Genomic DNA, 25,568 nt, shown 5'->3' on the forward strand with positions numbered 1-25,568 from the left:
TTTCATGCTGATTATTTTGGGCTCCAAATTAATGTAATGTAAGATATTTTTATATGCAGAGAAAGCTACTATTAATAATTCAGTGCTTTGCCCTGTGACTGTGAAAATAATGTTTAAAGCTCATCCACTCGTATTGTAACATTAGCATAAACACTTGGATACAAACAATGGATGATTCACAAACTTCATGCAGTCATTTGCCCTCCTGTAGTTTCTACCACAGAGTTTATTTGAATAATGCATTGGCCTGAACATTTCATTATGAGTATTTCTTGTTCTGACAGTAGTTCTGGGAAAATCCTTGTTTTATAATCTTTGTTGTTGTTTGCTATATTTGAAGAATACTTAAAGGTAGGGTTGTCAATCTTCTTCAAACACATTTGTGTAGTGTTTTTGTTTGAATTCTCATTACATCCAGATGGCAATCAAGAAAAAAAAGGATCCGGTATCTGTGGCTGTCGCAGGTCACAGTTCAGGTTCTGGGAATGTATAGATTGTCTACCTGCCTGCCGGCCTACTGACCTGCCATGCATGCACCCAATTTGCACATTAACAGAATCTTCCATAAGCTGCTAGCTTGACGGCTGCTCCATACTAATGTTCGTTATATGTTTACGTTCATAAAGGTACTTTTGAGAGAGTGGCTTTGCAGGAAGGACTGTAGGGGACAGGCTGTCAGTGTTGCTGACTTTGGCAACTATCTGCTAGACTCCGCAACTTTTGGAGCAAGTGCTGTGAGCTGCTTTCATTGGGAAATAGATAGCAACACTGGGATGGGTTTTTGGCTTTGATCATTTTTTAAAATATAGGCTTACTCTTACTATTATCTCAAGATTACTAGCTTTAAAGCGAGAGGGATTTCTCAACACATTTTAGTAGGAAGGATGTGTTTGTTACTGAGAAATCAGAATATGGAGGCAAAATATGTAAACATCTTTTATAAATCAGAATCAATGTATGTCCCCATCAAATACCACAGGCATAAGGTTTAGGTAGATAGAAGTGGACAGATTAGATGGTTGCGGCACTCTTCTAAACCTGCAGTGGGAGGTTTGTGGAGGCGGATGAGAGGTTGTACAATATTGAAATCCAGCAGCTTGAATATATGGTTCTTCTCTGTGAGAATCAGGAAACAAGTACAGAAAAACCATGCTGCGTTTTCATTTATATTTATTTTCATCGGAATATCAGTTTGTAAGCTTGCAGTTAAAAAAAATGTAAACACAGTGTCAATAGTGAGGTCAGGAGCAGAATATTAACATTAATTGAGTTATTCCAATGTAGAGCGAATGTTATGCAGTATTAGACAAATAGGATAATGCTTGTTGTGTTTCACAATCTTTCATGGTTCCCAATCCATTTGTACATTAAATTACCATATGCCCCTTGGGCATAGCTCCCTTTGACAACTGGTTAAAAATAAAGTAATTAAAACATCCAGATCAAATAGTGTTATTTGACTATGTGCTAGCTGGCAAATAGTAGTGGGAGTATGGGATTCTTTGTAATTCAAAAATACAAAATGTATCCACTCTATAATCATGCAAATGTTTCAGACACAACAGGATGTCCTTTACTGGACTTCCCTATGACGTCCATTATCAGTGTGTGTGCAGGCATCACATCATACTCAACCTCTCACCCCGAGAAGAGATGCACCGATGATGCCGATACCAAGTTCCGATTGATAACAGTGTTTAATTTATAAGCTGCATGCCTCACCATGTGGAGGTGACTGGGATAATTATTGTATGTGTAATGCAGAGAATCAGGCCAAATTAAACTTTCAGAACTCTCTGAAACTAAATGTAACACATAATTATATAGATATGAATGTACTGAATCGTTATCTATTAAAATAATTGTATCTAATACGAGATGGGTCTATTGTCATCGATACCCGATCTAGCTAGTTGAATCAATATCCAATATCGAAACCGGTATTGATATATATATATATTGATATTGGTGTATCTCTAATTTCAAGTGAGCATAGAGAAAATTTCCCCTTTCATAAATCATTCTGCTCATTAAATGGGGGGTGATCAGCTCTAGTCAGATAACATATTTGCAGCCCAGTAACCCCCACGATGGGTTGCGACACGGTCGTTGAGAATCACTACCCTACAGCACACCATCATGCTCTTCATATGCTGGTGATGCCGTCAGCATTGATCAGCACCTCGAAATTACCCTGTGCACTGTTCTACTGTCCCTTTGTCTTTGAAGTATGAGTTAAGATGTGGTATCTCAATTACCTGGTGCAGTATTAACCTTATGCAGGAGGCAGGATCCAGTTAAAAATGCAAAAGACTGTTTTCTAAAGCCCTGACTGTGGAAGAGGCAGCTTACTGACCTTGAGGGTTCATCAGTATGTAGTTTTTCACTTGTAATCGCAGGGGGGTTTCAAGACAGTGACTGTCTGAAGGAGAATATCTTTTCTGCATGGCTACGTACACTGAGACAGTCCCTCATTGGATTCTGTTTGATGTTAGAATAGCAGACTGCTCAGATGGATGTTTGTGTGAGATACATTTTTCTTGCCTTGAAGAGTGTGTGTTGATGTTTTTTGGTTATTTATGAGACTGTTATTAATGAATCCTGCTTTTCTGTTTATAGATGAGCATACATGTGTATCTCTATACATTCATGGATTACACTCTCCTACTAAAGATATAGTCCTGATAGTACAGTGTTGTAAGTAGTCTTCCTCTTTCCCTCCTTTAGCAAGCAGTAATTTACTTTCATAAGGTGTGACCTCATCATCCTGCCTCTATGATACCCCCTCCCCCTGGAGCCCTGTTATATCACACACACACACACACACTAACACTAACAGGGCCACACTGAACAGCAGCAGAGGGGACTGGGCAGGGCTTGGGAGATTTTATTATTTTATTTCATGAGTATATATGTATATTTGTCAGTGTGAGTGTGTGTGTGTGTGTGTGTGTGTGTGTGTGTGTGTGTGTGTGTGTGTGTCTGCAGAAGAGAGACAAGCAGAGGAGAGAGAGAGAAAGCGAAAAACAGGGGAGACGAAGGGGAGGGAGTGTGGATCATGCATGTGCATTAACTCGGCTCCAGCGGCACAGCAGCAGCAGCAAACAGAAACAGCAGCAGCACAGGAGGGAAAGAGTGTGTATGTGTGTGTGAGAGAGAGAGATAGAGAGAGAGAGAGAGAGAGAGAGAGAGAGGGAGAGGGAGAGGGAGAGGGAGAGGGAGAGTTGGAGGGAGGGTAGTAATCTCAGGCACAGGAACAAAAGCTGCGGAGGACTGCTTTCCATCTCCTCTAAAAGAACAACGGAGGAGAAACAGAAGGAGGAGGGGGTGGACATGATAGTAGTGAGACAATAACGGAAGAGAAGAGGCACATTATAGTAAGTGAGGACTGAAATCCAGGCGCTCCTCATCTCTGCTCTCCATGTTTTTGGGGACTCAACGTACCATTGCCTTCGTCTCCAACCCAGAGGAGGATGTCTGTGTCGGGGAAGAAGGAATTTGACGTGAAGCAGATCCTCAGGCTCCGCTGGCGCTGGTTCAGCCATTCATCCCAAGGTTCGGCTGGTGGTGGAGGAGGTGGTGGTGGCGGGGTGGGAGGCTACATCCAGCAGGATGGCCTGGATCACAGAGGAACAGCTGTCCAGGGCCGGCTGAAGAGTCACTCACGGGAAAGAGGTGTTGGAGGACTACGGAAGACTAACAGCCCGGTCCACAGCATCTTGGCCCCGACGCCAGGGCCCACACCTGTTTATGTCAGAGCAGGTCAACAATCATGGCACCATCCGCAGAACACCATTCAGGGTCTCCAGGTCAACCAGGAATCTTCAAAGAGCAGCTCCTCACCCAGCACCCCAAGGAAAGAGGACGCCATTACTGGCCAGGAAGATGTAAAGAACAGCACAGTGGAACCTGCAGAGATGGAGGCAAGAGAGAGGTATGACTGTTAGGAGACATTCTTAGGAAACACAGATTTAATATGTGGTGCCGCAACAGTCACCTTGCCATGCATGCTCAGTTAGCAGAAACCAGACTATGGGATGCTATTTTGGGAAGACATGGTTCCCTCACATTTCACAGTGAAAGTATAGCTTCTCGATCAAATGAATCTAATTGAGCAAGTCTGATGACTGAGGCAACACCTCAGGTTTAAAAAGTAAGACTGTTGTAATCAGAAAAAACAGCTACACTTAAAATTAGTTTTCAACATACGTATATAAAGCATTTATCTACAGTCTTTTAAGTTCAATACCTGCACTTCCGGATCCTCTATTAGGCTTAATTTAAATGATCTACACAGATGTAATGTTCCAGTTTACTGTGGCTCAGCCACCATGGCTCACCTGGGGATGAAACGCTCTCCTTGTCCACAGCATGTTAGGCAGGATAAACCAATAAAGCATCCTTTTAATTATTCATTGGTCCAAAAGCCAAGGCTGTCTCTGCTGCCTTGTGTGTGTTGTATTCCAGATCACATGCATTGTATGACTTTGGCTGATTCCTCCAGAGTATTTATTTTTTACACGTTACACTATTACATTCTTCCATAGAGTTTAAAGTGTATTGCGGGAAGGAGCCATTACATCATACTAGTCCTATAAAAAGAGGAAGAAGCAGTGCAATCACATGAATTATCTAGACTGCCAAGACAACCACTTTATAAGTCAAAAGCTATCATAGCTAGAGGCTAGCACATGCTATTTAATTTATTTTCTACTTCTTTTCAAAAAACCCTGTTGCCAAACTCTTGGGGTCATACATGTTTTTCTAGCTATAAATCCCACCACCTGCATTTCCAGGTTGTTTTTTTTCCCCCACCTTCCCTGTAATGCTACATCTTCTTCCAGGAAGTTAACAGGTTAGATATATGTGTGTATGTATGTGTGTGTGTGTATGTGTGTGTTTGTGTGTGTCTGTGTGTGTGTTTGTGTGTGTGCTGTCTAGCAGAACACTAAAAGCACCTCACATGAAGGATGAAAGGACCAAGTCTCCCTTTTATCTTGTCTGTGACATTCTAAGGTGATTTGTTCTTAAGCATTCCTGCGTGCTTTTGTTCCATGCACCTGGTGATGAAATGAACAATGGAAGTGAACCCGTCCCTTTGTTTTATAAAGCTCACCGTGATGAGACAGGTAATTCTAAATACACACTCTCTGTCTGCAGCCAAAAATTTGTCAATGTGGATTAAATGAATTCCACGGGCAGTGGACTGTCGAGTTCCCTGAACAGAACATGAATTATTCTGAGTTAAGATCCAGATTTGGAATCAGCTCAACGTTCTGCTCTTCGTGTTGGTATAATTGGCAGATGTTCATGTTTTGGGATCCCTGTATGTAAAAAAGTACATGCATAAAAGATGTGCCTCCCAGTTAAAATGTGTAACTCTCCGACTCTCAAGAGGGACCTTGACTTCATGTTGGCCATGTAAACTTATACCCATTATATTTTGACAATGATAGTGAAATATTAAATGGTCTTGCTCTGGTATTATGATATCTACATATATATACTGCCTACAAGTACATGATATCTTTGGTTCAGCTGTACTTGGTTGTTGTGATAGTGATTTGTTTTCAACCCAAACTGTTAACAATGTACAAAGACATTAAATCACCCATTCTTCTAAATATCAGTATATCTCAAAGAATATTGACACTTTTTATGTATGTAAATAAATGTATCTCAATGTCTGCACCTCTTCTCTCTCATCTTGCATCGGCTTAAATAGCAAGCCTGCAGAAATGAGTTTGGCTTGAGATAAATATATTTTGTCTGTGGCATGGTGTCACTTTTCCAATCAAGTTTATGATAATGGATATGTAGTCACTCTATATCTGTGAAGGATTAGTTCCTGGGACGTGCTGCATCTGTACAGTAGTCAGTAGACCAGTGACTGCATGACACATCATGGCTTGCATGTTCTTTGGCGGCTATGCAGATGTGTGGATGTCACTGCGATATGCACATTCATTTACTCCACCAGCTGGGTGGCCCTATTATGTCTCACATCATAAATCCTTGACAAATAATTTGTCACAATCCCTCAGGCTTAATTAGTTCTGCTGGCTGTGAAAAGTACAAACGTTTTAGTCGTTCTTCTGTAGTTGTAAAATAAGTCAATGAAAACAGCTACTCCTGACTTGCAATATGCAATGTGAGCATATATTTAGAATTCTGCTTAAATTATGTTAAATGTTAACATGCTTAAAGATAAATCAAAATGTTCTCATTGGTTCACGGGTATTTATGTGGCATGAATGTTCTTGGAAACATTAACATTGAGCTAATGAAACAGTTTTCTTTTTGTATTTAATGCAGCTAATTAGGTTTTGTAGCACATTCTACAAATCTGCCTGAATGCCATAGATTACTGAAGATAAATAAAAAAGTCAGTGACACATTTATGTTGTGGACTATGCCGGTATAATTATTCTCATTAGAGTTAGAGTTGTTAAATCAAACGTAGTAAAATAATAATATAATACCACCTTGTTTTCAACCTTTGCTCCTAACGCCCTATAGTAATCTGTGTACTATATATTTGTTGTGTCCTCATGACTCTCATCCAAATAACCTTTCCCCATCATTGGCAGAGAATATATGACAGGCATTAACCTGAATGGAATGGAAACCCTGACCTCCCACATGAACACTAACAGAGGCTTGAGTCAGCGGGCTGTTAGTTTGAATGATATCTCAATTCCCTCTCAACCGCCTTGGAGAAGAAATACCACCACCTCTCACCCTGTCAACAGCAGTAATTCAGATATTTGCTGGATGTCTCATAACACCACAAGGCTCATAGGGTCTTGGTCTGGTTGTGACACTTCCAGCGGAGGTGTCTTTAAGAGCCTGTAAATTGCAAAATACAGTATATCTGTTATAATCTCAAAATAACATCCTCAGAGGTGTAAAAGATTTCGTATTTCTCAAATGATTGATTGTGAGCATTCTTTAACTCCGCCACATCAGCATTCTGTACGCAACAAGGCCACCTCTGAGCTTTCGTAGCCTCTTCTTATGCTTTTGCAGGAGGCAGTGAACCGAGATACAGCAGCATTATATGCTGGACACATTCATCATTTCTGTTCAATTTGCGGATCAGTAATTTTTCTCCCCAAATGGACCTAATTAAAAGGAAATAATCCCTGACACAGCTTTCTATGATTTTTACATGGACACTATTAGTAGGGGCCATGACTTCCTTCAACAGTTTCTGAGGCACTCTGTAATTTGCACTGAAAAATAATCACGGAGTCATGGACAACTGTAATCAAGCTGACATGATGAACTACACTAATTTAACTAATTCGCCCTGTTTTAGGGTATCACCAATTAACATACATATTTTATGTTATAGGTTAGAATCTAAAGGTTTAAGCCCACCAAGCTAAATTGCAAATGCACAAAGGATCTAAAGATCTGGATCTATACAAATCTAATATACACAGTAGACCATGTACAACCCAGGACCCACTGCTTTAATTATGTGGAATAATTTGTTTACCCAGTAAAATTAGATGCTGAGAAATTACAGGCAATCCAACAAGGATGACAGTGTCATACACTCTGCGAGTTGACCTGCCATCAGCAAGGCAGTGACGAGCATTCTGCTAAGATCTGCACATCTTTCCCTACAGGGCACTATCACACAAACACACACACACACACACACACACACACACACTCAGTATTGTAATCACAGTTAATCTATGGACAAGGACCAAAAATCGCAATATGGAATTAAGATTTACCATGTCAATACCATTCAAATGTAACTCATATTTTCAAGGCAGTTCCAGTATTAATATGCTGTGCGTATGAACAGGAATTGATATTTTGCAATTCATTCATCTCCTGTACATTATTCCTCAGTGGCTTCAAGCAGATATTTCACTTAAGTGCGCAAGTCAGTTATGGAGATTTTCATTATTAAACAAACAGATATTTTAACTGCTGTTTTTTAAATTTTCCTGTGCATGATTTCTCATCTAGATGCAGTTTCTTAATATTCAAAACAGGAATTGGTATGCCACCTGAGATGTTCATTAGCTGTTCGTAGACATTCTGCTGACATGACTACACTATCACTTCTTCTTTACAAGGTGCACGGTTTTGGAAAAGCTATAAGGAAGCAATTTTTCATTTCTGAATGTGACAAGTTTTCACTGCACTCTCTAACATAGAGAACTTGCTGGCCACATTCAGAGCAGATTTCAAAAGACATGGTTGTGGTATGCGGCTCTATTTCATCCATCATTATCAACATTAAGGATGTCCAGTATAACAATGGTATCAGTAGAAGAATGTCTGCTGCAAAGCCTCGGTGAGAGTAAAGAGCAGAAAGGAAAATCTATTTCTGCACAGAGTTATCATCCCAGCCTCACTGCTGGGATCAAGTTATTACAGTCAGTGTGTATATTTCTCTCTAGACAAAGCGGAATGACAGCAATACCAACTGTCAAACCACAGCGGCATAAAGATCTCATGGAATAGACTTGGCACATGCTGCACGAGGCTTCGGAGGAGTTGTTGGATTCTCAACCCAACTCAAGCTACTCAGCAGCCTTCTGGGGCAAATGGCTGTTATAATCCATTTTGAAAGAGACATTTCCCATTTGGCCCAGGCAGGCACGACTTTCCCATTTGTAGAGGGATGAGTTGACACTAGTTGGAATAAGACTGAGATTCTCAGCAACATGTCTGACTCATAACCTTTATAGCTAGGGGCTAATCCTGGCTGACGAAAGCACATCTTGAATTATCCGACCATTCACTTAGGAAGGCAGTTTCATCACAATGACAAGTCAGACTGATTACAGCGGGCGGAAGGGATATTACATTGGACATGTTAATATTCAAAATAACTCCTCTGTATTATTGTCAATGATTGTCTTCTTTTTGTATCAGCACTGAATCTTGTGCTCAAAATATAGCATATGGAGATTCCATAGCCCAGCCCTGAAACAGGCTCATAACCACACAGTTTCTGCTTTGCCTGAACAGCTTGTTAGCAATTATTCCCATTGTGTTGTGATATCTTTGGGAATCTCTGAATTACTGCTGTTGACAGGGTGAGAGGTGGTGGTATTTCTTCTCCAAGGCGGTTGAGAGAAAAAAATAAAAAGACTTTGCTCACTGAAGTAAACGTCATGTGTATTGTACGATAAGGGGGATTGTTTTCTTTCATTTTACCTTCTCATTGTTCTAGGAATGCAAGTAAGTTCATTGAAATAGTTTGAAGAGCCAAAAAAGAAATATATAGCTTGTTAGAGTCTGTGACTCTTTAAATTGCTTAGTAATATGCAATGTACAGCAATGTCCCGACAGCAGTTTCTCTGGAGCAAGGTGTTCTGGGGCTTTAGTGCCTCAATAAAATTGGGCTATACTTCTGATGATCCAAGCCTCTACTATAAGCGAAATATACCCCACAGAGAAATTTACTGCTCCCTAGAATGTGATACCAAAGCAATTAGTGTCGGAGAGATTGGTAGGCATGAAAAATCCTTACAGCATGCCTTGGAGCCAATACAAAGGCAATGCATCTCAGTTTTACGGCCGTATTGCTTATTCAGTCTTGTTTGGTGTTCCTCTCCAAGACTCCAGAGTCAGTGGGGAATAATCGTGACAGGGCAATAAATTACTCTCACATTAGCATAAAGTCTCCCCATAAAGATTAGACTATAGGATACTGCAGTGACTAGAGGCGAAATAAACAATTCCCAGAAGGAAAATGTTGTTGTTTTGGTAATCTAAAAGGAGAAAGTCAGACACTCTGCTAAAAACTTTTCACTAGTGTTTAATCAGGACATCGATAAGACCCCCTCCTGTGTTATCAATCTTGCTATGTGCCAGTAGTATGCTGCCAAGCATTACAGGTTTTCTGTTCCTTTGTATTGACAAATCTGTAACTTTACCAGTTTATGCAGCTCTTATATATCGTATGTCTGGTAATGAGTGGGGACATAAAGTGTTGACTTAAATAGCTGTGACTTTTTTTTTCTTGAGCACAATCAGTCTTTACACAGCCGCAGGACCGTGAGATGACAGCAAATTCCCGCTGAGAGGAGGCTTGGGTCTGTTTATGTAGCGTAACAAACATCCCTAAATGTCAATGAGTGGACTTTCTCTGTGAAGGGCACAAGATAGTTTGGACTGCATTATTTGCCACGAGTCTGAGGGATTACTTGTGTGCCTGTAGAACAACATGTAATCTAGCAGCCCATGGGGACAGGGACTCAGCCTCACCACAAATTCTGCAAGGAACAGGCTTGTTCACTTGTTAAGTCCCTGTCTTTGGAAAACCCACATGCGCACACAGATTATGCAGATGCAGAAAAGACACAAAGACATACACACATACAGACATGGGGAAATTCTGTCTGGAAAGCTGTTGCATAGATTGTGGTGCTTGCTTGTCCACTTAGACTGCATCACTTAGTTATCGACTTACGTACGGATTTAGTCCATGACAGTTTTAATTTCAGCGTAGAGCTGGCAGAAAAGATGCAGATACACCGCAGGAATAAAGGATTCAGGAGTGCCATGTGTCCGAATAAGCTCTTTTGTGTCCAAATCATTTGTTTTTTATCTCGCTGTGTACAGCATTTACATTTTTTTTTTGTATACTTATGATAGTAGACAGGGAGAGGTACAGTGGGAAAAATCTATTAATTGGCTTAAATAATTAGTTTCCGCTCAATACAATGTCTGTTCATTTAACCTGAAGGTATAATGTTGTTGTTGTTGTTGTTGTTGTTTTTTGTCTGCATTCTGTGAAGTTGCCATGAGGAAAGTTATTTGTTACAGTTCACTTTTTCTTACACATGTCAATAATCCAAAAACAAACAATGACGAAACCTTCACTGGTTATTGAGAGAAGACTTCATGCAATGTTCCAAGGCTCACACGGCTCCAAGGTCACACAGCTCAAGGTCACACAGCTCCAAGGTCACACGGCTCCTAGTACAATAGCCAAATGTTCAGATGTACAGAATGCAAAGATGCTGCAGACACACAGACCGAGTCTATTGCTTTTGTCTATACATCTCTCCTCTCCTCTACAGGTTGGCTCTGAGCACCTTCTCCAGAATGAACACCAACTCCTCTGATGAATTTTTTCCAGGCCACAAATCCATGCGGAACAGACTTTCCGGAAGATGGAGACTTACCTCCAGCACAAGCAGCTGTGTGATGTCCTCTTGATAGCAGGGGATCATAAGATACCCGCCTCACAGGTTGGTATTTGTGTCCTCCTTGATTCCATTAATTACACCTGCATTGGTTTGATTTAAGAGATACAGAAGCTCATCCAGATTCCCTTCATTAAGTTATCGATGCAAGTGTTTCAGGCTCTGGTCAAGACCACAGTTCACTTATTAAATACATTGTTGTCAGTCGCAATGCATCTGAGGAATAATCAAATATCGTTGAAATGTAAAGCAAGATTGTTCTGATTTTCAGGTGACAGAAAAAGATATGCGAACTCCATCTTCACTGGTTTGCAACTACTGTAAATAATGCACATTGCTGTTATCTAATTACACCTCTGCCCTTCCTCATTTCCACATTACATTTTCAACGAGGAAGAGCACAGTGATCCAATACCTGGTGGTGTCAATATTTGGGCATCCAGCCCTCGGCTTAATGGCATGACATGAAATCTCCTGAATGCAGAGCGTGCTTGTTTATGTCTGCCTGCCAGCATATTTGTTAGTTCAACCAGTCACAAGCTCTTTGACGGCCTGTTTCAATGTGGCTTTCTATTTGTTCATAGAACACAACCAAGTAAATCAGGGACGGTGTGAAAAAAATTAACGAGACACAGGATAATAAGTATATACATCTGAGAATTATGTAAATAAGGGACTAGACTGTTGTGACTGTGTCACTCAATCTCAAATCCTTGTTGTCACCATATGATCTCTCCTTTCCAACATGAATCAAACCCCGGGTTGTGTCAGCTAGACAAATGATCGCACACAAGTACAAGTTCCCGACCAGTGTAGCTCTTCGCAACATGGGGTAATTTAATTTATCATACACTGACAAAGTGGAATGATAACGAATGTGTGGGAACTGTACCTAGATTGGTGTAAAAAGCTTCTGTTAGAAACAATACCATTTAAATTATTACACCGATAGTACAATGTGATACAATATACTGTGAAGATAGGCTCTTTGTTATTATGATGCAAAACTACATTGAGGGAGACACAGACTAAGGATTTATTCACTAAACACTCGAAATAATGAGCATATAGACTTTGCGTAGACATGCAAACTCATGTGTGGTACAAGAGCATTAATTCACTGTGTTTTCTTGATGGCAGACTGGTCCCTGAGTGCCGTGTCGGACTACTTTTGCTGCTATGTTCACCAGCGACGTGAGAGAGGCAAAGCAGGAGGAGATCAAGATGGAGGGAGTCGATCCAGAGGCCCTCAGATCCCTGGTTCATTTCGCCTACACCGGTGAGTGCTCGTAAAGATATTCACTAGCTCTTGTAAGTAGTTTAGAGATTTCTGAAACCAGCATAATTAAAATGAATCAATAAGGCAATACATCACTGGGCTGACTCACTGGGCAACACTTAAACATGCCCGTTGCTTTATTCTGCAACACAAATCCCTTTGAGAAGCGCTGTTGGGAAAATCCATATCCACAGTAAATCACATTTTATAATAGGATCAAATTATGGAATGATGATTATCCAGTTTGTTCGATTGCAATAATTCTTCAGCTCCAGTTGTGACAAAAATATGTTTTGGGTTGTCCTGACATTGCAGGCGTCCTTGAGCTGAAAGAGGAGACCATTGAGAGTTTATTGGCGGCGTGCTTGCCCTCCTCCAGCTTTCACAAGTCATCAGGTTTGCTGTAACTTCCTGATGAAACAGCTGCATCCTTCCAATGGCCTGGGAATACGCTCCTTTGCAGACGCCCAAGGCCTGCGTGGACCTGCTCAATGTGGCCTCATAACTACACCATGGTAGGAGGGCGATTGGAGCTATACCACAATTTACATGGTCGGGGTGGGCTAAATTAATTCACTTTGGAAGAAGGGATCACACTCTCAAGTGACTCTTCCATTGCATGAATACACAAGGGGAGCTGTGTTAATGACACAGTAACAAGAGTATTTTAAAATGTTGTCTAATTAACACTATATGTACTGAAAGGCAGCCCAGTGAATCAAATGTACTCTGCTGCATTTTTTCAGTGCACATCTGATGTGTATTTTTAATATAACATGTTTAATAACCAATGTTTTGGTGAATGCAGTATACTATGCATGCACACACACACACACACACACACACGCACACACACACACACACACACACGCACAACACGCACACGCACACACACTTAGTATACCCTACATTATACATTGAAAGATGTATGGCTGTCCTCTGTTTTGAGGCTATTTAATTTCAATAACCTGTAAAAGGTGTGAAATGTCGGTGTCTTGGTTATTTATATTATCTAATTCAGCAAGAAATGGTGACGTCCTCATTTGAATAGAAATTGAATAGTTTCATGCTCTCACTTTATCTAATTTGGTTTTGTGGCTGTCAGTACGAGATACCACGTTGCTTCACATTGATTAGTGCACTGCCAGACATGTGAAAATGTGGCCTTCTATATATTTCTGGAAGAAATATTTGCATTCGATTAAGATTCATGCACACATTTGTGCGATAACGTCTTGTTTGGTCATGCCAGGAGTGACAGCATGAGGCAGACTTTATCTCCGAGAAGAACATCTGCTTAGTCTGTTTACGTAGATCCATCCAGGGCCAGTAGGCCTAATCTAATCATCAAACTGCACAAGAGGTTCAACTTCCTGGTTCAATCACTCCAGTAATGAGCAGCGAGAGCTGTGGGCTTCCACGAAGTCCATCCTCTGGTTTGTGAGTGGAGCAAGTTGTTGTTTTGATAAGCTTGTTTTCCCCTGTTTGAGCAAGGCCTGAGATCCGCCCCCACATCCTTTTCCTTTATGTTGCCCTCTTTTGTTGCAGTAGATGAAAAAGATGTATTGTTTTCTTGTTTGGGATGACAGCATTCTTTACAGAAATACAACTATATTTTAGTTACAGTATCAATCAGAAATGGCAAAACATAGCACTCTGTCTTTGCCAGCCTCTCCAAATACATGGTAATCAACATGTTCTTAAAAAGTAATTCTCTCAGCTTCACTCCCATTAAACGTCAGTGTTCCTCCTCCTCAGAAACACTGTTATTATGCAATTACTCTTTTGCAGCAGTTAAATCAATTAGTATCCTCTCCTGCTGATCTTGTTTTCCAAGCAGTTTACCCACCAATGAGTTTTGCCAGCATCTAAAAAACCCATCCTTTTAAATGCTTATGAACCAAACTCAGTTGAGCTTTCAATTTTCTTGTGTAATTAACAAATAATTGGCCTAAAGCAACATCAAAGATTTGGATGGCAATTCTCCATCAGTGTTACCACAACAGATCAATAGATGTCCCTCATTTCATTAAGGATGCCTGTGTCAAGCTCTGAAAAACTCACACTCATAATAGATTGGACAGAGACTTGTAATTTGTGGCAAGTTTGATGATCAATAGCCTCCTTGTTTTTCTAATTGTTGAGCAATCCAATCCAGTTATTTAAAGCAGTTAATAATTAATGCTCAGCGGTCTATTTGATGAAGTATTCAGGGCGTGATTATCACCAAGGAGTGCTCCGTATGTCTTTTGTGTGTTTTAATGTTGAATATAATTGACTGTAGAGGCCAGAGGGTGTTTTATACCACCTTGTTTCTAATGGAACAGCCCAGAGACAATGTCCTTCAAGAGGTAGCCATGCAAGCGCTGTAATATCACCTGGGCTTCTGGCCAGTAAATGGAAGATCAATCTTAAGAAAGGTAATAGTGAAATGCTTCCACAAGAACATAGAGCTGGACACTGTATTGGTGTGATGGTATTGTTGGTGTGCAGTGCTTTTCTGTTCCTCATTAGGCATTTTATATTAGTTTAATGGTGTCAAATCAGAAGCAAGAGAGATGCTTTATGCCAGATTGATTTGTAGCCTGCTGTTTCATGCATGTTAAGTGAAACCATTTCATCTGTTCATTCAAAATGTGTGAGAGAGTATTTTTTACCATTAGTTATATCCTACATTGTCAATGAAGACCTCTAAATTGGCATTCTCTATCTATTCGCACTCCTTTTTCTTTACCTCCTTGTGCCATCCTCATAGGTGTAGAAACACAACCACACACACACGCAACGCTGCACCAAGCGTACTCCTCGGCTAATGACTGATGATTATCTGCCTCCTACCCGTCTCCTCTGCGTTCCAGGAACACTTCCTGGAGGTCATTCAGAACCAGGAGTTCATGTTGCTCCCCACGGCTGAGATTGTTAAGTTGCTCTCCAGCGATGAGATCAATGTCCCCGATGAGGAGACCATCTTCAAGGCTTTGATGATGTGGGTGCGGCACGATGTCCAGCACCGACAACAGGACCTTGGGGTGCTTCTCGCCTTCATCCGCCTGCCTCTTCTTCCTCCACAGGTGAGATAGTGGGTGAAGGGGTAGAGATGGTAAGAAAACAGTATGATCAGGATCATATCCTGCGCTTTTGCCTAGTTAAGATTCTGGACATAAAATGCACCTTTTTTTTTTTCTTAAATGTTTTTTTCAAATATTTTTTACAGGTTTTCAGACGTATTATGGTAAAAAGAAATTCCATAATAACTTTTCAGAGCCTAAAATTAAATATTTAAATGCCTTTGTCTTAGTAATAGTTTTAAATTAAAATATAATAAATGTACTACCATAAAAGCAAAAGGAAAGCAGCCATTACTGGAGTCTTAGCGATGACAAGGAATATTTAGCATTTTAGCTTGAAAGACGATCCAATCAATGAATCAACAACATAAGCATATAGTTTCAGCATAAGTACCAGACATTTACTGCAAGAGAACCATCTAGTTCAACCTCAGTCTTTCAATTGAGCACTGAAAGGCGATGAACTACTGCATTGTCAATAATCACTTTGTTTATGCTGAAGAAAAACAATCTCCCATATGAGCGTTAAATCAAACTGAAAGCATGACAGATGCAAATTACTTTTATATCATTGTCAGACTATGCTTGCTTATGTTTGAATTATTATTGTTTAAAATACTGCACTGCAACTCATGTTTTATGAATGCTGTATTTACAACTGTGTGATGTCTACCTACATTACATAACATATCCAGATCAGGCAGATCTAAAGTATGAGAATATCTCTGAGCACCTTCTCATTTACAGCTTACATTTAAGTATAATTCTACATGAGACTAACTTGGCTTTAGATTAACAGCCATTTAATTATATGTCTTTAAAGGTCTTTCTACACATAATATCTTGAATACATTATTTCTTACAATGCAGCCTATTAAAGTGATCTCTTGAAATGCAGCTCCTTGCCGATCTGGAAAACAACAAGATGTTCTCCGATGATCTGGAATGCCAAAAGCTGCTGATGGAGGCCATGAAGTACCATCTTCTGCCTGAGAGACGTCCCATGTTTCAGAGCCCAAGAACCAAACCTAGAAAGTCCACTGTGGGCGCACTTTATGCTGTAGGAGGGATGGATGCTACCAAAGGTTTGGCCCACACGCATATACACAGGTTATTAATTAACTGCAAGACAGTATAATTCAATTGTAACACTTTGTGCGTCTGTGGCTTTAGGCTCCACCACTGTAGAGAAGTACGACCTGCGGACTAACACTTGGGTCCAGGTTGGAGCCATGAACGGACGCCGGCTGCAGTTTGGTGTCGCCGTAATAGACAACAAGCTGTATGTGGTCGGAGGGAGGGATGGACTCAAGACATCCAACATGGTGGAGTGCTATAATCCGATCAATAAAGTGTGGTCGACCATGCCTCCCATGTCTACACACAGACATGGCCTTGGTGAGTGTGTCTCGTGAGGCCAATGCAGCTCCACTTATTTGACGAAAAAGAAGGTTACGCACTTTTTCTTGTAACACGATACCATGTCGATAATATAATAATTACTGACATAAAAACAATGCTTTGATTTTTCCATTCCATATTATCGAAACACTTTTTAAACTCAACATTTCTTTCATTTACAAAGAAATGTGGACATTCTCGAATGACAAATGTCAGGTGGGCTGCAACTTACAATTAGCTAGTCTCCCAATCATTTTCACAATTAACTGAATAATAATAGTGTCTATATAGTGTTACAATTTTTTTTCTTTCTAAAACCCAAAGATATCTTGTTTACTATCATATCGATGGCCAAAATGCAAAAACTCCTATCTGCCAATTGATCCAGGAAAAGTGAGGTGATCCTCCTATCTGCACTTTGTGTATTATTCTTTTTGTATTTTTTTGTATTTTTTATTATGCATTGGGTATCCTTAACAAATATCATTCAGCAAGAAAGTTTTTTTTTGTATTCTCAAAAGTGAATCTTTCAGATAGGAGGTTTCACTCATCATCTCATTTGAGAAACCAGTGGATATTTAGTGTTTCTTCTTGATAAAAGACTGATTAATCAAATTAAAGATGAATCAGTGCCTAATTGTTTTTCACATGTCATCAAGAAAACTACTTCAAAACTTCTCAATCTCATAGTATCTCTGTTCATATTTGATATTTGTTTTAGTAAATTAGTGTTTCTCTCAGGATTTTGTGAGACTATGACCGGTGGACCTCAGACCCTCATGAGGGTTCTGGGAGGCAGGCTCCCCTGGAAGAAAGTTATGTACATTTTAAAGTTAAAGGCAACAATCTTGTGCTTTTTTTTCTAGAAATGGTCAAATGTAACTAATCCCAATTAGGCTACTCAAGTACTGTACTTAAGTACAGTTTGAGGTACTTGTGCTTTACTTGAGTATTTGAATGTTATGTAACTTTGTTTTTCTAGTCCACTTCATCTCAGAGGGAAATATACTTTCAACTTCACTTTCGTGTATTATTTAGGCTACTTTTCAGATTCTAAAATAAAAATTATAAACCAACTTTAAATTATGAATCGTAAAAAGTAGTTCAATTGAGCTCCGCTTCTACCAGCTGCAACATTAAAGTGATGAACACATTAATACATAAACAATTATAACTAATGATATATGCTTTTTAAAGTAACCTTTTAAACACAGGACTTTGCCAGAGTATTATTTAATCTGTGCTCTAGTAAATAATTGCATCATAAACACATTGGTTGTATGAATATGAATGTGATGACAGCACGAAAGTCACACTCCCTAAACATGGTGAATGAGACAGGCGTCAGATTGTGAACTTAAGGCAGTTCGCCCTGGTCAACACGCCGCAGGGAGAGAGGACACAGCGAGCATCGAGTTCACGGTCCCCAGAAGCAGCGAAGTCCAGACGAGGGGTGCTTTAAAGCTGATCCGGAAAGAGCTACTTTGACTTTTTGAGCTAAAATAGAGCCGGCCGCTGCACATCGCTGTGGAGGAAATGCGCCAAGAGAGGGCCAGACGGACAGAATATTTTTGATTAATTATAAAAATGTGGTGGCAGGACAACTGAGACTTTGTCGGGCTGCCACGGCCTCGGTAATTAATGGGAAACACCATACATTCCTTGTACCTTGTATTAACACGATGTCAGTGGATGCGTGAAAACACATTCTAACAACAATTTCAAGGTTTGAGGTTCTAGCTCAGGCTAGCTGGTGGGATGAAACACCAAACACCGCAGGATTCATGCTCAGGAGGGTAACAGCTAAAGTGATGGGAAGAAAAAAATCATACATTTCTTTTTGAGGTATACCTTTGATATTTTCCCATTCCCCTATCAAAGCTCGGCAGGTGGTGCTGGCCCTGCTCTTCCTTACCCTTCCCTGCCCAATAAATCTCATATCAGAAGCATTTTGATTCACTGTTGAAACAGGTCTGAGTAACAGAACCGGGAGATCTTGTCAAAGCGTTCAGCTCGCTCACCCAGTGTGGTCGGAGGAATCAGCCAGCCCAGGAGATCACACTGTACAGATTACCGCTGTTGTCTTTGATCTTTCCTGGAGAAAATATCTCTTGCTGCTGTGGCGTGCATATTTTGAGTCTGAATATATTTGAGCTTAGTGTCTATCAACACCCCTGCCCAACCATTTCCTGCTGCGTGCATTAGGGGTGAAGACAAGAAAAAAAATATTGTTTCACTCCAAAGCCACCAGTCGGTAATAAAAAGAAGTCTCACGACGAGAATTGTTTCTATCGGACGGTGTTTATGTCATTCAAGGTTCTCTGAATGCGATCTCGCCCTCATGTGTCCTCCAAATAATTAAACTCTCACCAAAGGAAACAAGGGTGGTAATATTTGCATCCATTGTGGTAAAAAATCCTCTGCGATGTTGCTAAGGGAAAACTGCTTTCCTCTGTGACTTGGGAATGAGGAAAAACAACGCAGCTTTATAGTCTTCCTGTTTTCTGGATAGATTTGGTCAGCTGTATGACTCACCCTGCCCAGTTCCAGCACGAAAAACATACCTCTGCATCAGCTCTCTCTAAGAACTGTTTCAAGAAAACAAGGGTTTGATTTGGAAATGTCATTCAGTTTCCTTGATGGTTCATGATCCACTTAAACAAATACATAAAAATAATACACAAGTATGAAGCACAGGGACTAATGTCACTGTGCAGGGAGCTGAACAGGCAGGAAGGACCCAAATGCAGATTTGGTGGAATCTAGCCGTGTGTTTGCAGATTGCATCCAGATAAATACCTCCCCGCTCACCTCCTCCCTTTCAAAGCATTGGAGAACTACGGCTGCCGTCAGGTGACCTAAAACGCAAAAGACCATCTTATAGCCAGAGTGTTTGGTGTGTCTGTTCTGGGCTTCTGGAGAAACAGGGCAGTGCAACACAGCGGACTCTGTGAAGAGGACATGCTGCCTATCTAAATACGATGGCCAATAATTACTGCCAATAACTCCCACCTAAATCTCTGGTTTCCATTTGTGTAGGTATTGCTGTGCTGGAGGGCCCAATGTATGCTGTGGGAGGCCACGACGGCTGGAGCTACCTCAACACAGTGGAGCGCTGGGACCCGCAGGCCAGACAGTGGAACTATGTGGCCAGTATGTCGACACCACGGAGCACCATGGGAGTCACAGCACTCAATGGAAAGTAAGTTGCTTTATCTACAGACTTATTGACACTATCATTTTTAGAAGTTGAGGCAAAATATATTGTTGCCCTTTTGCTACTTTGAAATAACATGGAGCCTGAGGTTGAGGACACTGGCTAGAGACGGAGGAGGCAGATACAGGCAGTTTACACTAAAACAAACAATGTAGAAGAGTTGAATATCACAGTGTTAAAATGGCCTTTCAGTACAACAAGTCTTTGCATTGTTGGGCATCAGCCCATCTGTTACAAAACAGAAATAATGTAATATGCAACTTGGAATAGAGCATGCAATAACACAGTTAACTCACAGTGCACAAGTCCGGAAAAGCTGATGTGCAGCATTGGTGCAGTAATAGTTTTACAATGTTATGCTCCTTGAATGCAGAATCAACCGTTGTGGTCTGTGTGAGATAAACTACACGGTGGCTGCTGTAGTCAGCAGCTCAAGGCAAAGGCTGTTCTGATCAGTGTGGTAATTTATTCAGGGCAATTTAGACTCTATAAAAGCAAGACACTTTGTATATTTGTATGTATTAAATGCCTAATACCACTATTTGGTAGTAAATTAAGCAAAAAACAGACTGGCTTTCAGCCTCATTTAAATATGTTTGTGTGCCGAAGGAAGAACAAGCTTGCTGCTTGGCTACTTCCACGATTCAGTGTTAAAGTCAAAAGTTATTTCGGCATCTAGGTCAAAAATAGACAACAAGGAAACTGTTTCCCTTGTAACTACTTTCTGTCGGGCCTGTGAGCTACAAGCATTTAAAACACCAATGTGATTTTTCTGAGAGAGAACGCTCACAAGGTAAGGGCCTTTTAGAAATGCTATCCACTGCTCACTGCTGTATCTTCAAACTCTGTCACATTGTCTCTGTTCTATCATAATTGTTTACAACCATAACTGGTGTGAGCTGCTCCCTCCAGGCCCACTAGCACTGTATGATGTCAGAGATTTTTAACCCATTTTGTTTCTTTTCTTAGACTGTTTGCAGTAGGCGGTCGAGACGGCAGCTCATGTCTGAGGTCAATGGAGTGCTTCGATCCGCACACCAACAAGTGGAGCATGTGTACTCCCATGGCCAAGAGGCGAGGAGGAGTGGGTGTGGCCACGTACAACAACTTCCTGTATGCTGTAGGCGGCCACGATGCCCCAGCATCCAACCACTGTTCTAGACTCTCCGATTGTGTTGAAAGGTCGGTAAAAGCCTCTTCTCTGGATAAACCACACACAATGCTTCATAAGGTGGAGACGAGGCCGTAACAACAAAAGGGAGACAAACTCATGTTCCCCACCCTGTTCCTGCATTTGGAGACATGTCTGCATTGTACCACAATACTTAATTGAAGAGATCATAGTTTCCACAGATGTTTATTATTTCATAGTATCTGGCACCATCTGGTGGCCGTCATGTCCTGAATCTGAATCTGATGTGACTCCCAGTAGAGCATCTCAAGTAATAATTCACTGCTCAGAATACCTTCTGGCTTTATGTTTTTTTTCACAATGTTACGTTTTATTTTAACATCCATTAACTTTTTGTTATCAAATAATAGTAATTATCCTTCAGCATTTAGTCAATGAGACAGAAATAAAGTGATAATAAAAGTTATGAAGGGTTAAGTGTCTTGCTCAAGGACACATCGACTAGGCCGGGGATTGAGCTGCCAACCCCCTGACTGAAAGACGGACATGCTAACCACTGACCCACAGTCTCCCCGATCTGATCTTTAAAACAATGATTTTACTCACAAAAAAATGTTGAATCATTTATATTTAGCATTTCATAGTCAATTATAATAATGGAGCAGTCTCCAATATCAGAGACTATTTCAGTTTTCAAATGATTATTTTTTGAAGTATTTTACACACCGTAAACTTATTTGCTTTTTTAAAACCGCATGAGGCAGCGTAAACATAACATGACCACATGACTAAATTTATGAACATTTAAATGACTTCATTATCCAGAAATCACTGAAAGAAAATCATAAAGTGTGTCTTCATTGTCCTCATCTTAGCGGTCAACATGGTGAAACAAATAAATCAACCACATCTTCCTTCCCTCTCGAGTCCGGCTCTCAGCGGATCCAGGAGCCGCCAGCTGCCGGCCAGGAACAAATTTTTGCTTTTAGTTTCAATCTGGCTCTCTGTGTGCTGAAAGAAGATACCATGCAGACATCTGTGATTAAAGAGGGGAGACATCAGGGTGTCTCATTAAGTTGAGATGGGACACGGCTGTCCTCTCGAGATTCATGTTGATTAAAATGTATTCTAAACATAAAATCCATAATCCGTGAACAGTCCAACTATTGTATTACAGGTATGACCCAAAGACGGACACATGGACCACTGTGTCCTCCCTCAGTGTTCCCCGGGACGCAGTGGGTGTTTGCCTGCTGGGGGACCGGCTTTATGCTGTGGGTGGATACGATGGTCAGTCATATCTGAACACTGTCGAGTCCTACGATGCGCAGAACAATGAGTGGACTGAGGTAATCACATCGACCAATAATTGATCAGAGTGACTATTATCGTTTTTAGATATAAATAAAAAAGGGGAACTTTTGACATTCGTAATGGTTAAACTGTTTAATGGAATTGTAGCTTGTTTTTGCCAAAAACTGGTTTTAACATCAGGGTTAACACCCTTTGGGAGGATAAATCTGCTGAACTCACCCAATCCTATCAATATTTTATTGCTTGCTATGTTTTTTCAATCTTGCCTCTGTAACCCTCTTATCTGCATGAAGTACAATGGGATTCTTTTTGAAGAGAGCCTCAGATGGGAGGCTGCACGTTAACCCCTCTGTCATCCTGCAGGAGGTCCCTCTCAACATTGGCAGGGCAGGCGCCTGCGTGGTGGTGGTGAAATTGCCTTGAGCGCTTTGTCTCACGACAGCGGCGAAGAAGAGCGGACAAACAAAACAACGGATCAAGGACGCATCCTTCGGGAGTCATGTTTTCTTTTTTCGTCTTTAACTCGGCTTTCCATATTTTTTTTCCGAAGGAGACACAGACAGAGCCTTGCCCATAAGCCATTGTTTCTATCATTAGTGGACATGCCTTCCCACTGGGGAGGACTTGCACTGCACATTCTCCACATTCTTAACCGATCAAGAATTTTCATAGACTTGGCTGAGCTGTAGCAAGTGCCGAGCCTTTTGTTGTACCGCTTTTGTTATACTAGTTTTTTGAAAACGTTCTGTGTATGTCTGTAAGATTAAATGTAAAAGCAACATTTCGAGCAAATAAGCCTGCAGGTTAGTTTACATCTATACAGAGACTTTTCTTATCAGTGTCATCACATACAGTACAGTATATTTTGGGGTTTATATTTCACTTTATAGACACTCAAATGAAAGTTATTACGATACATACATGTAACCTTGTTCCTGTGTCTTTTCTTAGTGGGTGGTCTTACAATATTCGTACACTTTAGGGAAGAAGACCATTGTGAACGTGAGTTTGAAGTACAGGAAAGAAATCCAACTTTGTGGCGAATAATATATTTGGACACTTTCTTTTTTTATTGAGCCTGTAGCTACGGAACACCAAAGTAATTTGCTTGTTTTAGAAGTCGTGTTGCACATTATATGAAAGTTTTACAAAATTGTGAATTACAAAAAATATATCATATTGATATTTCATATTGCTGTAGATTTTTGTGAACTTTCCCAAAACTATATTTGTGTTGCTAGAATCATGCCTAAACCAGTGCACCCTGGTGACTACAGTTATTATTTTTATTTTGTCTTTATTTCTGTGCATGCTGACTGAGCGAATGTTTTATTTGATTTATACAATAATATATATCAACATCACTGTCTGTTCTGTATGTTCTAGGATAGGATGCCTTTTGGGTCATGTAGATGATCTTAACATTCACAACACTACCATTAGATTAACACAGCAGCGACACTCGGGTCACCCAAACCAGCATTCTGAGTCGCATGTGCAACATTCGAGAAACTTGATTTCAACAGAACTTCACTAATGTGACTTTGGTTACAATTTTTAGGTTCATAGTTGGTTGTTCTGCCCAAACCAGTTGAAACATTACTAACTTTATCACAATTACAACAATTTGTAATTGTAATTATAACATGTTTTTGGGGCCAAATGTTAGTTTTTATCTTAATTTTGTACAGCATGCAAAACTATAAATAAAATGACTTCAGTCATCTCTGCATGTTCAAATCCATGTGTAGAGCTGAATGTGGTCCCTCAGTTGCCGGGTTTTGATTTCTCTTGTTCTGCTTTGAGTTAACTAAACAGATTTGGAAACCTCTTTGAAGTCGTCATTAACCTCAGTGTTCTTCTTATTGCTGCAGTGACTTTTTAAATCAAGCGCATGTTTGCAGATATCACTCGACAGACTGAGGACCAACTGTCTTTGCTTGCCTTTGTTTTTTCATTGTTTACCCTCAAAATAGTTTCAAGGTCCCCCCAACCTTCTCTCTCTTGTTTGGTATGATTTTGATGTGTACAAAAAACTGGCTTATGTGGTCACGTGAAGAGTTGTAGTTATTTTCAGAATATACAACATATTACTCACCCATTATCTTTTTTATTTGAGGCATATTTATTTTTATGTTGGATTGTGTGAAGATTAATCTCCTTCTCTAACTCTCTGTTTCTGTTTATCTGCCCCTGTCAGATCGTATAATGGAGATCAATAAATGATAATTGCTTTCCCCTTAAGTTCACCTGTTCAGAGTATAATATTACTGAACAACCTAGCACATATAATTTACATACATATCTCACTTTATATCTGTCCTATTAATTCAAAAGCTTAGTTTAATGGCTGTGGAAACATGAGCCAAAGCCATGAATAGTGATACAAATAAGTATTGCCCAATCTTAAACTCTATATCTATATAGTTTAACCACAGTTTAAAAACACAGCGTGATCTAAACACTGGAGCAACTCAATGTCACATGATACGTGCATACAACAAAGCCATAAGGTATCCAAGCCTCATCTGGATGAAAGGGCCAAAGGAAAAGTGCTTTATGTTACCATACAACTTACCAATGGTAAAGGTTACACTACTCACAAGAGTAGTTTGACTAAATAATACAATTCAAGTAAGGTGGAGCAGCACTGACTTCACTCTTTACACTTTTAGGTATTTAACATTACCTAAATATAATAAGACATATCACTTAAAGACAATCTTAATTTCTTCTTTAAATTGAATCCCAAGAAATATGTTAATCTATATTAAAACAGTTTCCTTCTGGGTTTTTGTTTTGTTTTTAAATCACACCAGAAAGAAAAGTGTTAAACCCCTTTTAAACCCAGTCACATTACAAAAGAGGAGATAGAGACAAAGATAAACAGATGATTTAAGATAATGGGTTAATAATGGTGATTGAGATGTGGATATTGTGCATTCAGTACAGCGCAGTACAAAATAAC

At 40.1% G+C, this 25,568-nt stretch overlaps 1 protein-coding gene across 1 annotated transcript; it reads left to right on the top strand.

The window, feature by feature from the left end:
- The first annotated feature begins 2,848 nt into the window (after nucleotides 1-2,848).
- klhl4 (kelch-like family member 4) lies at nucleotides 2,849-24,773 on the top strand. The gene is given in 16 exon segments (XM_034544003.1): nucleotides 2,849-3,934; nucleotides 11,064-11,130; nucleotides 11,133-11,244; nucleotides 12,343-12,468; nucleotides 12,784-12,833; nucleotides 12,836-12,857; nucleotides 12,860-12,942; nucleotides 12,944-12,967; nucleotides 12,969-12,983; nucleotides 15,327-15,539; nucleotides 16,435-16,621; nucleotides 16,710-16,934; nucleotides 19,977-20,139; nucleotides 21,124-21,336; nucleotides 22,464-22,635; nucleotides 22,964-24,773. Coding segments are annotated over 16 exon segments (2,193 nt in total). The 5' UTR covers nucleotides 2,849-3,473; the 3' UTR covers nucleotides 23,024-24,773.
- The last annotated feature ends 795 nt before the right edge of the window (nucleotides 24,774-25,568 follow it).

Source organism: Cyclopterus lumpus, chromosome 10 (assembly GCF_009769545.1).
Source record: "Cyclopterus lumpus isolate fCycLum1 chromosome 10, fCycLum1.pri, whole genome shotgun sequence".
In the NCBI taxonomy this organism is placed as follows: Eukaryota; Metazoa; Chordata; class Actinopteri; order Perciformes; family Cyclopteridae; genus Cyclopterus; species Cyclopterus lumpus.